This window comes from Siphateles boraxobius, unplaced genomic scaffold (genome assembly GCF_051911475.1).
Source record: "Siphateles boraxobius isolate OS27281-9 unplaced genomic scaffold, OSU_SipBor_1 25, whole genome shotgun sequence".
Lineage (NCBI taxonomy): Eukaryota > Metazoa > Chordata > Actinopteri > Cypriniformes > Leuciscidae > Siphateles > Siphateles boraxobius.
The window spans coordinates 21,195,983-21,213,517 of NW_027508866.1; the positions used below are offsets into that span (position 1 = coordinate 21,195,983).

The 17,535-nt window shown below is 37.6% G+C and overlaps 1 protein-coding gene across 2 annotated transcripts in view; it reads left to right on the top strand.

Annotated features, from left to right (window-relative positions):
* The window catches only part of slc27a4 (solute carrier family 27 member 4), a 33,459-nt gene that overhangs the window by 9,041 nt on the left and 6,883 nt on the right, over positions 1–17,535 (top strand). For both annotated transcript variants that reach the window (XM_077243144.1, XM_077243145.1), the window contains exons 5-12: positions 95–164; positions 279–370; positions 622–731; positions 1,920–2,129; positions 2,454–2,580; positions 5,775–5,912; positions 6,001–6,165; positions 11,144–11,290. In XM_077243144.1, coding sequence (XP_077099259.1) covers positions 95–164; positions 279–370; positions 622–731; positions 1,920–2,129; positions 2,454–2,580; positions 5,775–5,912; positions 6,001–6,165; positions 11,144–11,290 — 1,059 coding nt within the window. The remainder of the gene's footprint in view (positions 1–94; positions 165–278; positions 371–621; positions 732–1,919; positions 2,130–2,453; positions 2,581–5,774; positions 5,913–6,000; positions 6,166–11,143; positions 11,291–17,535) is intronic.

Here is a 17,535-nt window from a genome sequence, read left to right on the forward strand (position 1 = left end):
TTGACTAGTGACTGGCACAAGCACTTAGTAAATCTGGCCCATAAATCACATTACCAACTATGTTTAATAGTTTTTTCTTCTTCTTTGCTTCTAGATCGCCTTTTTTACATTTACACGTCGGGAACCACTGGGATGCCAAAAGCTGCTATCGTTGTACATAGCCGGTAAGTGTATGACAGTGTTAATTTTTTTAAATTTCTCAGTCTCTTGTTCCTTGCTTTCTCTTTTTTCTCTCTCAATGAATCAAACTCCCTGTTTTTCACCCCGTCTTTCCTCAGGTATTACCGCATGGCTGCCTTGGTGTACTATGGTTTCAGAATGAAGTCTGAGGATGTGCTTTATGATTGCTTACCACTTTACCACTCAGCAGGTACATCACCGAACACACATCACTGCTCTACACCTTCATGATATGTGCACTTCCTGTCACAGTCTGGTTCAGGCTACTTCCTGTGCTAGTTTTGTGGATTGTTTAGATGGATGTCTACATAAGATCCTTGAGTCCAATGCTGTATTGAGAAAAATCAATTAGTTTGTTTATATTTTATTGGTTTACCCGACTTATATTTGTGAGAGTAATCAATAGGTTTGTTCTGAGGTCAGAGTTGTTCTCTGTGACAGGAAACATCGTGGGAGTTGGCCAGTGCCTGATCCATGGAATGACTGTAGTGATCAGGAAGAAGTTCAGTGCATCAAAGTTCTGGGATGACTGTATCAAATACAACTGCACGGTGAGTAATGGAATATATGGATTATTATGGAATATTCAAGAAATTAATTTGCCTATAGTTTTTACAGCAAATTACAGCGAAGATGTATTAAATTGATCAAAAGTGACAGTAAATATATTTATGCTACAATAGATTTAGATTTTGAATAAATGCTGTTTATGAATATTCTATTTATCAAAGAATCATGAGAAAAAAATGTATTACAGTTTCCACAAAAATATGAAGCAGCAGAACAGTTTTCAACATTGATAAGATTCAGAAATGTTTCTTGAGCATCAAATCATCATATTAGAATGATTTCTGAAGGATCATGTGACACTGAAGACTGGAGTAATGATGCGGAAAATACAGCTTTGATCACAGGAATAATAATTACGTTTATAATTACTTAATAATAAACCGCAGTATTCTATTCATGTACAGTAGTCAACATTTGAAGTGGACAAGACAAGAACGGGTATTGTTCAAAATTCATGTATAACTTCGATGAAAGGTTTTGATCCACTTCCAATGTTGACTACTACCGGTATATATAAATGTGCATGTCTTCCTTTGAGTCCAATATACAAATACATATTTGAATCAGTGTTTTGAATCAGACTGTTTAAAAGAACTGATTCACAGAAAGTAATGGAAGTCTTCTATTGATTTTGGATATTATCATTGTTTAATTACTGTATGAATCAGAGTTTTGAAACATGAATAAATGAATGATTAAATGACAAATTTTTAACAGTCACTTATCGCCATCTACTGGTGTAATTGATGTCACCTTTATTTAAAGTTTCAAGTTACTTTCGAAGATGATTTGCTCTATTTTGATCGCTACCGTAGACATCAGTATCCGAACTTTCATTCCATTTCTTCCGTGATAATCTGGGGAAAAAAGAAAAAATGATACTGTGTGGTTGAAAAGACTGTTTGTGAAGCTGTTTCATACCTATACATGACAACTGCTCTCTCTTGATCAGCGGCAGCGCCAACGCAGATCTGAATGTTCACTGTGATCATATCCTTGGCTACTTGTCAAAGGTTTAATAGACCAAGTCAAACAAAATCATATTCAATATATTTTACATACTTCCAGACCTCAGCTTTAATGTAATAGCTGTAGGATTGCAAATTGTAGTTGTGTTGCATGGAAATGTAGCTTTATGGAGTCAAAAAATATATCATTGTTGGTCTCAGATCGTGCAGTACATTGGCGAGATCTGCCGCTATTTGCTGAACCAGCCAAAGAAGGACATGGAGCACCAACACATGGTCCGCATGGCCCTCGGAAACGGCCTTCGTCAGTCCATCTGGGAGGAGTTCACCAACCGCTTCAACATACCACAGATCGCAGAGTTCTACGGCGCCACCGAGTGCAACTGTAGCCTGGGCAACTTCGACAACCAGGTCTGTCCAAACAAAAGCACACCTTAGACTAAGTGTCTGTAAAGGCCTTTATGAGTAGCACACGCTTGTAAACCTACACAATAGTGGATAATGCATGCGAAAAAGGATATATAAGGTTTTAAGGGTTGCATCAATTAGCGTTGTGTATTACCCTTACCAGTTAACAAGGCCATCTACAATATGTTCAGTAATCAAGCACAGGTGGTTATGGGCTATTTATGGTGCTGACAAAAAATGCACCTAGCTGTTTATTTAGCTCGACACAGTATTTAATTTTAAAGAGTGTGAGGTGATTATAATAAACAAATGATGTTTTGTCTGCAGACGGGGGCCTGTGGATTCAATAGCCGGATCCTTCCCTACGTCTACCCCATCCGCTTAGTCAAAGTGGACGAGGAGACCATGGAGCTTATCAGAGGACCCGATGGAGTCTGTATCCCATGTGGCCCAGGTACAGTACTTGCACACATTCATGCTTATCACACAGGTGAGCAGACAGAAAGTTAGCAGTTGATGATACGGATTTTTTTTTGATGGCCAATTCTGATATTTAGAACTTGCTAGAGCCGGGTTGGATCCCTTTTTGCCTTCAGAACTGCCTTAATTCTCCATGGATTAGCAACCTCAAAGTACGGTGGTACGATTTGTCACTCTAAACTACGCAAAAACCTGGTGACGCTTCTGTGCACGCGCAGTCCTCAAATCAAGCAACAGCAAAAGAAGCGTAGTTCGACCAATCATAGCACTGGGTTCATTCCCCAATGATTGACAGATACGTAAGGCCTATCACTAAAAAGAGACTAAAAATCGGCAGCAATAAAGAATCCAGCTCGATTCCCCCTTTTGCCGTCTGACTGAGTTCATAAGCAAAGAACAGGACAGTAGTCACAGTACTTCTGACTCCTGAAGGTAAACGGGCTGGGGTGGAAAGTTGAAATATTGTTTTTAGTTAACTTAATCTGGATTCAACTATCACACGGGAGTGATCGCATGGATTATTTTAAAATACTCCGTCATTCATGGTCACTCAGATAAGAGGAAAACATCATTCAGCCATGCAAATTATAAAATGCTTAAGTATTGATGAACAATAAAATCTAAATAAAATTAAAATCGCTGTGGCTTAATGATTATGAAAGTTCTGTAATTTGTGGATTACTGATAAGCGCGAGTCTGGAGAAACAGGTGTTTATTCATTCTCAGTGTTGAGAAACATAGTCTGCATGTGTAACGTTATTGTGTTAATAATAACTAAAGTACCTAATTATGTTACATAATTATTTTGTATGAAAACTAGCGCATTAGTTACTTATGGATTAAAAAGTATCGTTGTATCAGTGCTGTGCGAGCTCTCTCTCACAAACACAGATTTACAAAGATAATTGTAAATTGACTGGCTAAGTTTAAATTTTGTTTTGGTTGTGTTTTTTTCTGTCAAAATGTCAGAAAGCATTTTGTATTATCCATCCGTGTTTTTAAAATTCGTTAAAAGACAGATGTTTTACTGTTAACACAGCCCCATATTTCGGATTCATCTAAACTTATACTTGATATTCTTTTTAGAATAAGTGATTCCTATCTTAAATGTACACATCTATTTGTTGTTGTTTTTTTACTGTTTTCTAGTTTTTTTTAAATTTTAGACTAGTTGACCAGCACACATTATATGCAATGCAATATTAATCATGAATAAAAAATGGTTTTGAGCAGTATTGAATTTTTGGACTTTCACTGCAATAGCTAAATTGCTAGCTAAATTTGGAAACTTTTAAAACTCAAAACTAGAATTATGAAGATAGGCATGTGTTTGTGTTTTGTCTAAAAAAATATGACAACCCCGGGTTTTAAACTACGGGCTACTCAAAAAGAAATTACAAGGTTGGCAGGTCTGAACTAGGTACTGGAAACATTCCTCAAATATTTTGATCCATATTGACATTATAGCATCACGCAGTTGCTGCAGATTTGTCGGCTTCACATCCATGATGTGAATCTCCAGTTCCAGCACATCCCAAACTTCTCTATTGGATTGAGATCTGGTGACTGTGAGGTCATTTGAGTTTAGTGAACTCACTGTCATGTTCAAGAAAACAGTTTGAGATAATTTGAACTTTGTAACATGGCATGTTATTCTGCTGGAAGTAGCCATAAGAAGATGATACACTGTGGTCATAAAAGTATGGACATGGTCAGCAACAATACTCAAGTAGGCTGTGGCGTTTAAAGGGTAACTAAACCCTAAAACAACTTTTTTTAGTTAACGATCTGTAAGACTGGGGATATATTAATGTCGGCCATCTAAATGTAGCAGAAATCGAGAATCATCAGACCAGGCAACGGTTTTCCAATCTTCTATTGCCCAATTTTGGTGAGTCCGTGTGAATGGTCGCCTCAGTTTGCTCTTCTCAGCTGACAGGAGTGTCACCGGTGTGTTTTCTACTTCTGTAGCTCTTCTGCTTCAATGTTTGATGTGTTTTGTGTTTAGAGATGCTCTTCTGCAGACCTCTGTTGAAATGAGTGGTTAGTTGAGTTACTCTTGCCTTTCTATCAGCTCGAACCTGTCTGGCCATTCTCCTCTGAACTCCGGCATCAACAAGGCACAGAACTGCCGCTCACTTTATATTTTCTCTTTTTCGGACCATTCTCTGTAAATCCTAGAGATGGTTGTGTGTGAAAATCCCAGCAGATCAACAGTTTCGGAAATACCCAGACCAGCCTGACTGGCACCAACAATAATGCCACATTCAAAGTCACTTAAATCACCTTTCTTCCCCATTCTGATGCTCACTTTAAACTTTAGCAGATCGTCTTGATCATGTCTACAATGCTTACATGCATTGAGTTGCTGCCATTTGATTGGCTGATTAGATATTTGTGTTAACAAGCAGTCGAACGGGTGTATACACACACATATCGCACTATTCAATTTAAAGATAGTAAATAATACATGCTGCAATGAAATGAATTAATTTGACTTAATATTTACTAAATCAGAAAAAACTAAAAATTACTTCATCTGGATATTTATATTCAAAAATTATTTGACCTTAAAAAAATAAACCTGGAATATAAACAGATTTATATTTATTAATATTTAGATAACACAGTCCGTATTCTTCGCCGCTAGTTCTTTGACATCAGCTTGGTATGTCCCAGCCTTTAATCATTCAGGCACTGACCTTCTTAGCGCTGTCAAAATAAAATTCCCGCTTCTTACAGTTATCAGCCAAACACAAAAACTCATCGGCCCTTTACCTTTAATTTAAAAATGCCAAATATACAGCTCTTAATAATAATTATATATCAGTCGAAAACATATTTTATTGGACTGTCCTGGGTTTAATAAAAGTAGAATGCTCTTTAATGAAGTTATTTCACTTAAGGACTTATTTAGTAAGATTATGCCTGAAAAGGTTTTGGATTTTTTTTTATCATGTTAATTTGAAAAAAAAAGTATAATATGACTTCTTGTGTTTGTTTGCTTGGTTTTATTGTATTTATATGATATTTGTATTTTTTTAATTGCATTTTTGCCATGAAAATAGCCTTAGATGCTGACATGGCAATAAATAAAACAATCTGTCTATCTATATCAGTCGACGACTACAGAAAATGCAAAAATATAATTAAATGTCCGTTTTTCAGGAGAACCTGGTCAGTTGGTTGGCCGAATCATTCAGAACGACCCCCTCAGACGATTCGACGGCTACGTCAATCAGTCAGCCACTAATAAGAAGGTTGCCCACGATGTCTTCAAAAAGGGAGACAGTGCATATCTGTCAGGTATTGTATTTTGAAACACTTTACACAACCTCATTCTTGCTTGCATACACTCATAGATATTAGAAGTTGTTTGCTTCTCCTCTCTCAGGGGACGTGCTGGAGATGGACGACTATGGCTACATGTATTTCAAAGACCGCACAGGCGACACGTACCGCTGGAAAGGAGAGAACGTGTCCACCACCGAGGTGGAGGGAACTCTGAGCCGTCTGCTGGACATGAAAGATGTGGTGGTGTATGGAGTGGAGGTGCCAGGTAACGGCACATATCTCCACCTTTTCTGTTTGTTTTTATTCTGTCTTTCTCTCTCGTTGTCTTTCCACCAATGACATTTCATCCTGTGAACAAAAATCGGAAGGAGTTTCATGCTGAAGAGGTTTATTTTGCAATTTTAATAATTACACACAATCCCCACAGGTTTTTAAAAAGTCTTAAATTATTTTATTATTTTTAAATCTTTAATATTATAATGTTATTTTTATGTTTGACTCATCCCTTTTCTTAAAAAAAGGGTTTAAATGATGAAATATGAAGTTTGGCATTTTATAATCTTAACGTGAAGTTTAAAGTAACACCAGGTAACCTTCATAATATATTTCCAAGTCTCTTGTGATGGTACATCGACTTACAATAGGTTGAATGACACGTCTGCCATAGCCTGACGGGGTCTGTAGCGTTTTTAATCGTAAATTTAAACTTCGGGTTTCGGGTAGTAACCGGCGAACAAAGAGAACTACGAAACTCGACTGCTTTACGGCATATACGTCACTTCCACCACCATCCCCACTTCCTTAAAATCGCAGGGCTGTCAAGTGTCACGCATTGAGCATGACAGTCACTCATTTCGGTCTTTTGTCATGCTCTCCCGCCACACATTGTATTTCTCACGCTGAAAAACTATTTGTAATATATCTAATATGCCGCAGCGCCCAAAACTCTGGCCGCGCCGCTCTCACTGTGGAACAGGCATGAATTCAAGCGCGTCTCCTCTGGTGTTGTTCGTCTGGTATTGTTAGCCAATCAGAAAATAGCACTATTGTATCTGGGTAACATTTAACGCAACAACCAATGACACCCCGTAGTCTGGGGTGTATTTTTGTCTGCCTGACTATGTTACGGAACCTATCTTATCCTCCGGTTATCTTCATGAATCAGGTAATGATTATTTGTCTTGCCTCAAGCTATAATGCAAATAGATTTGTAAAATTTGCAGATTTATTTATGGTAGCTTGATATTATAATATTGACGATATATGGTTATTATCTACCACTCAAACATTACATTGAAGTATCATATAGATTCAGTAAAAGGGTAACCAATAGACTAGGCTACTATAATGACACTGGCTTGTAAACGTGATCATCGCGATCATTTGTCGTTAGAAAAAAAATAAAACCCATGAAATTATATTCATATGACATGCTGAAATATATGCCACTGTACCTGGGATGAAGACATTTCACACGCGACGCAAGCAGAACACCTGCATGTGACCTCCTCCTACAGTGTTCAGGGCTATCATGGTTGTCAACAAATGCACGATGACAGAGTTTACGACAGTAGTAGAGGACAATCCTGTTTCCCAACTGTAGGGGGACCATGAGAGCAAAAGTTACCTGGTGTTACTTTAAATCGTGGTCATTTTCCATTTTTGGTTGTTACCCATAGACTACCCTACCCCACTCATATGGTTTTAATTTTATTATTATTATTAGTTTATATATTGTTATTAGTTTTAATAACCCTGCAGATACCCTAATGACACGACTAATTGGCAAAGAAATAAATGCACATGGTACAATTTAAGATTCAAGTTAAAATGATCTTGTGAGAATAAAGAGAGCATCTCTAAAGACAGTGTTGTAACATGAATCACCGGGTGCCCAGCCAGTCTGTGGAGAGGAGAATAATTAATTTGAACAAAGCTGACTGCAGCAGCTCCTGAAGGATTCTGGGAATGCACAGCAAAACAAAGTCTTCTCTTATGCTGGCTCTGGTTTTGCTTACTCTAGATCTATAAAGAAATGGTGGCAGAGTGCTGAATATAGCTCACTACATTTGAGACTGCCAGCTGAAAAATACACTCTCACCTTCCAAACAAAGTCATTAGCAGATCTGGAATTGTGGGTCTACAACATGTAGGTGTACGTGTACATCATAGGGCTGATAACTAGTGGTCGACCGATATGGGTTTTTTGATGGCCGATATCTTAGAGAGCCGGGTGGCCGATGGCCAATATAAAGCCGATTTATATACAGGTCCTTCTCAAAAAATTAGCATATTGTGATAAAGTTCATTATTTTCCATGATGTAATGATAAAAATTAAACTTTCATATATTTTAGATTCATTGCACACCAACTGAAATATTTCAGGTCTTTTATTGTTTTAATACTGATGATTTTGGCATACAGCTCATGAAAACCCAAAATTCATATCTAAAAATATTAGCATATCATGAAAAGGGTCTCTAAACGAGCTATTAACCTAATCATCTGAATCAACTAATTAACTCTAAACACCTGCAAAAGATTCCTGAGGCTTTTAAAAACTCCCAGCCTGTTTCATTACTCAAAAACGCAATCATGGGTAAGACTGCCGACCTGACTGCTGTCCAGAAGGCCATCACTGACACCCTCAAGCAAGAGGGTAAGACACAGAAAGAAATTTCTGAACAAATAGGCTGTTCCCAGAGTGCTGTATCAAGGCACCTCAGTGGGAAGTCTGTGGGAAGGAAAAAGTGTGGCAAAAAACGCTGCACAACGAGAAGAGGTGACCGGACCCTGAGGAAGATTGTGGAGAAGGACCGATTCCAGACCTTGGGGGACCTGCGGAAGCAGTGGACTGAGTCTGGAGTAGAAACATCCAGAGCCACCGTGCACAGGCGTGTGCAGGAAATGGGCTACAGGTGCCGCATTCCCCAGGTCAAGCCACTTTTGAACCAGAAACAGCGGCAGAAGCGCCTGACCTGGGCTACAGAGAAGCAGCACTGGACTGTTGCTCAGTGGTCCAAAGTACTTTTTTCAGATGAAAGCAAATTTCGCATGTCATTCGGAAATCACGGTGCCAGAGTCTGGAGGAAGACTGGGGAGAAGGAAATGCCAAAATGCCTGAAGTGCCACAGGCTGATTGCCACCATGCCACGCCGCATTGAAGCAGTCATTTCTGCAAAAGGATTCCCGACCAAGTATTGAGTGCATAACTGAACATAATTATTTGAAGGTTGACATTTTTTTTTTTGTATTAAAAACACTTCTTTTATTGGTCGGATGAAATATGCTAATTTTTTTAGATAGGATGCCAAAATGCCTGAAGTGCCACAGGCTGATTGCCACCATAGGAATTTTGGGTTTTCATGAGCTGTATGCCAAAATCATCAGTATTAAAACAATAAAAGACCTGAAATATTTCAGTTGGTGTGCAATGAATCTAAAATATATGAAAGTTTAATTTTTATCATTACATTATGGAAAATAATGAACTTTATCACAATATGCTAATTTTTTGAGAAGGACCTGTATATATATATATATATATATATATATATATATATACACACACATATACATATTATATATATATATATAATATGTATATGTATGTGTGTGTGTGTGTGTGTGTATATATATATATATATATATATATATATATACATACACACACGCACTTTATATTTATATAAATCAATATTTAATAAATTTGATAAATTTAATACTTATTTAAAATAAACATGCTTAGACACTATACTAGATGGCAACTTCTTGAATCTGCAATCCTATTACAGAATTTCTCACAAATAAAGTAATTGTTTAAAAATATATGAATATGTGAATAAAAAGGAAGTAAACACTGTAACAGGGCACTCAGTAATCTGGTAATTAATCAGTAATCACTGATAATCATATTTTTTCAAATAAAGACTTTTTTTTAATTTGACTTTTGACAAGGTAACACTAATTTTACATAGGCTACAGCACACAGTGAAAACAACATGAATATGACACAGTGGGCCACTGGATATAGCACAGCATATTTTAAAATGAAGGATTTAAAGTGTTTCGATCACGTCTCCTGTGAAGCTGATCTTCTGTTCGCATTCACTCACTGCGCACGGACCGACCGTCACTCGCAGGAACACGGTTATGCTGGCTACAAATGCACACTTCACAAGATATCACAGCTGGATTCGATTAAATCTGCAAGGTTTTTGAAATTAAATGTTTATTAGATATTCAGAGATTTGTTTAAATTATGTAGATGCGCATTTGCTGAATGTTGACAGTAAATGAGAAAGTATTTTAGGTTGATTGTTTGCCTTTTCGGTTACAAATAATATAAAAGCAAACGTATTACTTTTTCGCATACCATTTACTTTCTTTGACAAGTTCTGTAGCCACCGGTTCTGTCTAACAAAGTATTATATCTGACTGACAGAGATCGTAAACTAATGAAGACGGAGAATGTGAGTGAGCACTGTGTGATCAGGCGCTGCCGTTCTCTTCTGGTGCTGGTTTTCTCAGCGCCGCCCGTCAAAATAAAAGTCCGCACCGCCGTCAAAACAAAAGTCCCACTTCCAACACATCGGCCAATCAGAAAAACTTATCGGCCGGTGCCGATATTTAAAAAAAGCCAAATATCGGCCGAGGCGATATATCGGTCGACCACTACTGATAACCATCAAAATGTTTCAAGAGTCTAAATGCAAATCAATAAACCAATGAACTTCAAACTTTTATGTGAGATTTTGAAATCGTAAGGGTTTTCTTTAGCCTTGACTTTAGCATGAACAGACACACAAGACTGCAAATGTTGAAAAGCAGACAGAACAACAATTAAAGTGTTCACATACCAAACCGAATCAGGAAAATGGGGCAAAAACCTTGCTGTGCTAATCTAGTTTTACTTAAACTGTGTTTTTATCGGGGAAAGGTCGTTTTTAAGAAATTTGGCGAATGTGATCCCACCTTTGTTTTCAAACATCTGTACTTCCATTAAGCCTGATGTTATTATTCAGATAGTTTAAATTTTGGCAATTTAACTTTTACCAACTTGCTAAATTACTGTAATTGACCTCAAAGATAAAACTAACTGCAGAAGAGAAAAACAGTTTTTACAAATGGACGGTATATCTCCTCTTGTGGCAGTGCTGAGAATGCATCGCATCTTTGTGTTGTGTAATTTGAGGTTGCCTTTGTATGATTCATATGGACGTTTTTTGTTTTTTTTTCTCAGGAGCTGAAGGCAAGGCAGGGATGGCGGCCATAGCTGACCCGGACCACAGCTCAGACCTGGCGAAGTTTAGCAGGGACCTGGAGAAAGCCCTGCCGCCCTATGCCCGGCCCGTGTTTCTGCGCTTCCTGCCAGAAGTGAACAAAACAGGTTAGATATGACACATTTGATCTCAGCCTCAGACAGCCCATAGACTGCTAACTGACCCGTATGATGAATATTGTTGACTAAGATTGGTAACGTTGCATATCACAGAAACAATCCTGTCCTATTTTAAAACGGAATCCAAAATGTAAATATTCCATGTGCCAAGTTTTTATTCACCAGTAACTGACTGGTGCTTTCCATTTAACCTTACATTATGCAATGGTAAATTGTGTCCATATCTAAAGCATTGTTTCCCATAAATGGATTTAAAGTGCTGATTTTCTGTTACATATAACTACTAGGATTCCTATGGGTCCTTAAAATGTCTCATGTTCAATTTGATCAAATTTAAGGTAATAAAAAAGGTCTTAAACATCTTAAATAGTATAGCATAAGTCTTAAATATTATTTTAGGATTACTTAAATTTGCCGACAGAAAAAAAACTGCTATTGCGATATTATCTAATGTAATCGTTAAAGCGATATCACGTGTCTTTTAGGCCAAAACATTTCCTAACTATCCGCTAGCTGTCTGTCCCCTGAACACACTGTAAAAAAACACGGTCTCTGTAGACACCCCAGGCTCCACAAACGGCAACAAAAACAAACTGTAGCAACCCGCGCCACGAAATATAACAAACAGTGTTCCAGCCAATAACCGACAAGAAGGATTTGGGAGTGGGGTTTGTGGGGTTGGTGCGCGTACACATGAAGGGGGATGTGGAAGAGAGAAGCGTGAAGAGAGAAGTTTGAATTATATTCTCTTTAAGTTTGACATGGCCGACACACGACCAAAGAGACGACGTTCCGATGAACAAACAGTAAAGAGGGAAAAGGATAAGAAACGCGTGAAGTCCCGAACTTGGGCTACATCGTAGAAGCCTTTGAAAGGTGGCAAGAACTCCGCCAGCAGAAGGGCTTCCAATCCGACAACAAGGTTGCTCTGTTTTTGTTGGACAGGTCGGTAAATAAATTTTTAGGATTTTCATGTTCGCCTAACCAACATTAAGGATATAATTAGCCAGAACTATGCAGTCAGTGCTAACTTTGGTGAATACAACATATAGGTTTCTAGCAGCTAGCGATCGATCTCTCTCTATTGTAAGTGATTAAGCAAACTCACAGTAGGGCGACAGTTTGTGTGAATGATTGTTTTCACCCACTGTTTGTTATGAATTTGAATGTTCATTTATAGGCTATTGACAACTTTGACTAAATTTGTTTACAATGGATCCGTTGTTTATGCTCACTGGGAAACGCAAAGCTAAACAGGGTACCCGCGGGTCTTAAAAGCATTGAAAAAGTCTTAAATTTGATAATCTCAAATTAAGGCCTTAAAAGCCTTGAATTTGGTATACAAAGTTTTGGATTTCATTACAAAGGTCTTATATTTTTTTGCCTGTCCTAGGATTAAGTTCATACCGTAACAAAATTAACTGTCTGTTACTAATGTAAGTTAGGCTAATTCAAAATTCATGCGCGTTGAGTGCACCTCGTGCTCCACGTCATAGCAGAAAAAGCGACAGCTTGCTACCATGGTTGCTAGGCAAGTGAGGTACAGAACAAGATAGTAACCTAGCCTAGTTTGTCGTCTGAAATGGGAAAGTGTCGGTTTAATCCACTGTGGCCACAAATGACAGAATTCAATAATTTAAACCCCAAATCAGAGGTTTTATGTTAAAAGAACATATTTTCTACCCGGTCTTTTCAATAGTATTTGGCAACCATGCGCGCGCTCTCTCTCTAACGTTACACTGCTGAAGAAGCACGGATGATCTGAAAACACAGACAAGCTGGAGTTCAGTGATTTTCATTTGAGATTTTCTACTTACCGTAAATTAAAATGCCATTCAGTCGGTCTGTGTGCTTTCACGAGCCGCTTGCGCTGTTTGTGCGACTAAATCTGCGATCAAAATGCATTTATAATGATCCTATTATACGAGCAAGAATGCAATGTTTCCCGAATATCCACACGATTTCAAATGTGACATTGATTTTATACCACAGTAAAAGAAAAAACGGTAACATTAAGTGATGTACTACATTTAAAACAGCATTGTCAGGCTTTTTGCTCTATTTTGCAACGAAATATGTGGCTTTGAACGAAATGTGAGATTCAATGAATGAATGATCAAAACTATGTCAACTAAAACTATAAAAAAAACAGAATGACTCAAATGTGATTAAGACCAATAAGCATTTTCATTTGAAGATGAAGACTAAGACTAAATCAAAAATTGCTGCCAAAATTAACAAATGGCCTACACACTAGTGTTGTCACGATACCAAAATTATTGTTTCGATACCAAGTCAAGAATTGCGATTTCGATACTTTTTCGATACTTTTCCTGAAAAGGGAGAAACACTCTCAAATATCATTGCTGTGCTTTATTTTAAAACCAGCACAACATTCTAATCATATAACACACTAGTGTTGTCACGATACCAAAATTATGACTTTGATACGATACCAGACTAAAATACCTCGATACCATGGGGAACAAAATGAAAAGAGTAAAAGTAACTGAAAAATATGACAGAACTTACAAATCATTGTTTTATAAATTAATTAAAAAAAACTTCCTTCCCTGCTTTTTGACCATTCCCTCCCCTTTATTAAATAAAATAATAATAATTAGCCAGTGCCAGTGTGTACGTCCTTACAAAGATGTTTGTAACATTGACATTATTATCAATCATGTTTACATTTGCTAACCTTTAACAATTCTGAACAGGTTGGGATGACCAAAATCTTATTTCATGAAACGAGTTATTTAATATTTTTTAAATGTAATTTTATAATTACAATATAGATATTTTATTTAATTGTATCTTTGTTATTAAAAATAAGATTACAAATTACAAACAATATGACAAATACTATAAGAGACAAATAAAATAAACAGTGCTTCATTTCTTTTTTGAATGCTACTGTTAAATAGATCTAGTGCTGTAGCTGAAAAAGTCTTTACTCTATAAATTAACTATAGACTGATTCTTAATAAATAGATACATTTATTCAGTCAAGCATTGGTGATTGTCTATTTTCTGTTGTTTCATTAACATTACTTACACAGAATATTAGGCTTATGGGCCTTTAAGAGCTGGACGTAGGCTACCCAATGGAACACATACGATTTATTTTTACATACGGTTTACGTTTACTAAAGACACACCCGACTGTGTTTACGTGAATACTTGCCAGGATGTACATTTTTTACCTAGAATTGTGATTATTCAATCCAAATAATCCACGTAAGAGAACTGAAGTCGCGAGCGCATGCTGTGTGAAAGGCGTGTGTGCGCGCGCGCTTCAGGTCTGAGCCGGCAGCGCGAGCACGTCCCGCGCTTTATTCTCTCATGCATGCATGTTTCGCCGGCTGTCACACATCGACGCAAATTAAAGAAATACTGCTCTTATTATTTAGAGTGCTGTCACTCTTAAAATACCGGTACTAATAAAATTTAATATCGTACCGATTTTAATAGCTGGGTATTGCGATACCTTTCTAGTACCGGTGTATCGTGCAACACTACTACACACACGTGCGCGCTACAACGCTGTTGCGCATGTATTAAATATGACTGATAATTTAAGTAAAATGTTTTATTTAATTCAAGTAGCCTACTTGTAGGCTACATAATTATTTTCTAGGGTTTAAAATGTATACAGATTCGACATTTTGCCCTCATACTTCTGTCGGAATTGGTACAAAGTTGGCATTGAATTTCATTTGAAATGGTATTAAAAAGGGGTGGTGATGGCGCAATGGATAAGACACATACCTTTGGTGTGAGAGACCCAGGTTCGAATCCACTGTGAGACACCAATGTGTCCCTGAGCAAGACACTTAACCCCTACTTGCTCCAGAGGCGTGCGACCTCTGACATATCTATCAGTTGTAAGTCGCTTTGGATAAAAGCGTCAGCTAAATGAATAAATGTAAATGTAAATGTAAAAAGGTCTTAAAAAGCCTTGAATTTAAGTTAGAGGATCCTGGGGGTACCCTGCTAAAGTTATCAAGTTATTATTGCGTCCTTGTATGGGCACGGAAGGGAGGGGGAGGAGACGGGATGAGGAGGAGGGAGGGTCTTCGTTTTGTTTGACAAAACTTCGAACGTCAACAAGAAGTTACGTCACCCGACATCGCTTAGAGCACCTTTAAACTTCAGAAGGCTGTGATTTAAAGTCCCCCTGTGGTGAAAAATCAAGTTTTTAATCTTGTAAGTATGCTTTAAGACAAACCATGTGCAAATTCATAAGTCAGCACCATTACTGAGTATTTTCTCCTTAACTCCAGTGAACCAAAGGCAGTCTCAAGAATAAGGTTTGAAATCGCTGATGTTTCTGACGTCACAAACTTCCTTGTAAGTGGATCTCTGAGCTGGTGTGAGTGAGTGTAGGCGGGGCCAATTTGCATATTCATAGAGCCGCGTATACTAAATGAAGGAAGGGTGTAGAGTTACATTCAAGCTATTTTAAGGCATTAAGAAATTTTTTTCAAGGAAAAACTTTTAAATGTAATTTTGGTAATCAAAGGTGAGTTTTAAGGGATACAGTTGACTACAGGGGGACTTAAATGAAATAAATGTGAGCGCTGCCCATGCAAAGTAAAATCGCAGCAATGTTGCACGTTCTACAGGGTCACGGTTTCAGGTCAGTTTGCCATCAATGAATACTGCACATTTATGTTAAGCAATTGCTTATGATAATGAGCAATGATGAAATGACTAATGAATTATGACACTTTATGTCGTGGTGTTTATATTGTAATATGTTGTAGATGGTTATAAGAGTCCATATTTTATCTATTATTTTTAAATGAGCTGGTGGAAATAGGAAATCATAGAGTTCTGGTTAATGATGCATCGGGTCAGATGACGCAGAACTCGCGAGACATTTTTTTTTTTTGCCCTGGTATAAATGGCTTCACCGGTCTGGCAATTCTACAAGGTGTGTGAAAGACAATTCATTAGTAATCAATCTGCAATGTGTGTACCATGCCGCAGCCCGCTTGTCAAACTGTGCAGCCTCTCCGATCAACCCGTAAATAATTCCATCGATCCGCAAAATATGTTTGAGTTCTTAAATGGTCTAGTGGTAGATCTTTTGCCAAGCGTGTCAGAGGTGCTGGGTTCTAATCTCGTATAGTTTTTTCTCTCTCATCAAAACTGAATATGTTCATCAGTGGTTACAGTCTATATCAAGCATGGACACGTTTATGTGCATTTTATTTTGTGATTTCACCGGAATGAAATGAATAGAGTCTGCAACGGCGATAGATTCAAGCGCACGCCCGAGTGAAGACTGCAAGATCCACAGATAACACTGTATCAATGCAACTGATCGCCGTGGCAATGAGCGCTAAGCTTGAGTAAAAAAACCCCCCACATTTTAGCACTAGATTTCTTATTTAATAGGGAACTAAATGAATGCTCTACTAGTTAACTGGAGATGTTTTATTTATTTGTATTAGGTACATCCGTGCGTCAATGTTACAAAAATTGGTCAATATCGATCCTTAGAAAAAGTGGTGGGACACGACTTCACTGGATCTAAACAAATCAATCTAACCATAGATGTGACCAGTAGTGGTGGCTCTCTTAATCTGTTTTAAAAAATATTGATGCTTAAAGGTGCAAAACGCAAGTCTCTGAGTTTTTGCAGAAATACGCCCCCTCTGGCGACAAGCGAAACTGCAACCAGAGTTGTGCACGCTCATGGACCACACGCACACGCATGCATGCACGAGCACGAGCTGTTCATAACTAAAGGAGCATCTGTCGCACAGATCTTTGGTGTACAGCCAAAATGTCTTCAGAGGTAATAAAGTTATAAATCTGCAAGTCATTTCAAATATATGGAAGGAAAGACATTTGAGGAAATTACTCTTATGTGTGAGGGGAAAAAGGGGGTAGTAGAAAACTTTGTTTATGTGTTTACTGTATCCACCTATGATTGTATTGTTATTAAAACACGTTCATGAACAATATAATTGATTACTTCGCAAAAGCTCAAAATAATAATCATACCATACACGGTTGGTCAACAACGTTCACTCAAATGTCTCAAGGTAATAAACAATCAAATGTCACCATGACGTTTTCATAAAAGCCAAACAGGTTGCGGGGTTCAGCCTGTTATTGATCTGCTAAGTAGAATATTCCAATAACAATACATCCTTTTTCTGTTATAATTTACTCAATTTATTACAGGTAATAATGATTATTACATCAGAGTAATATCT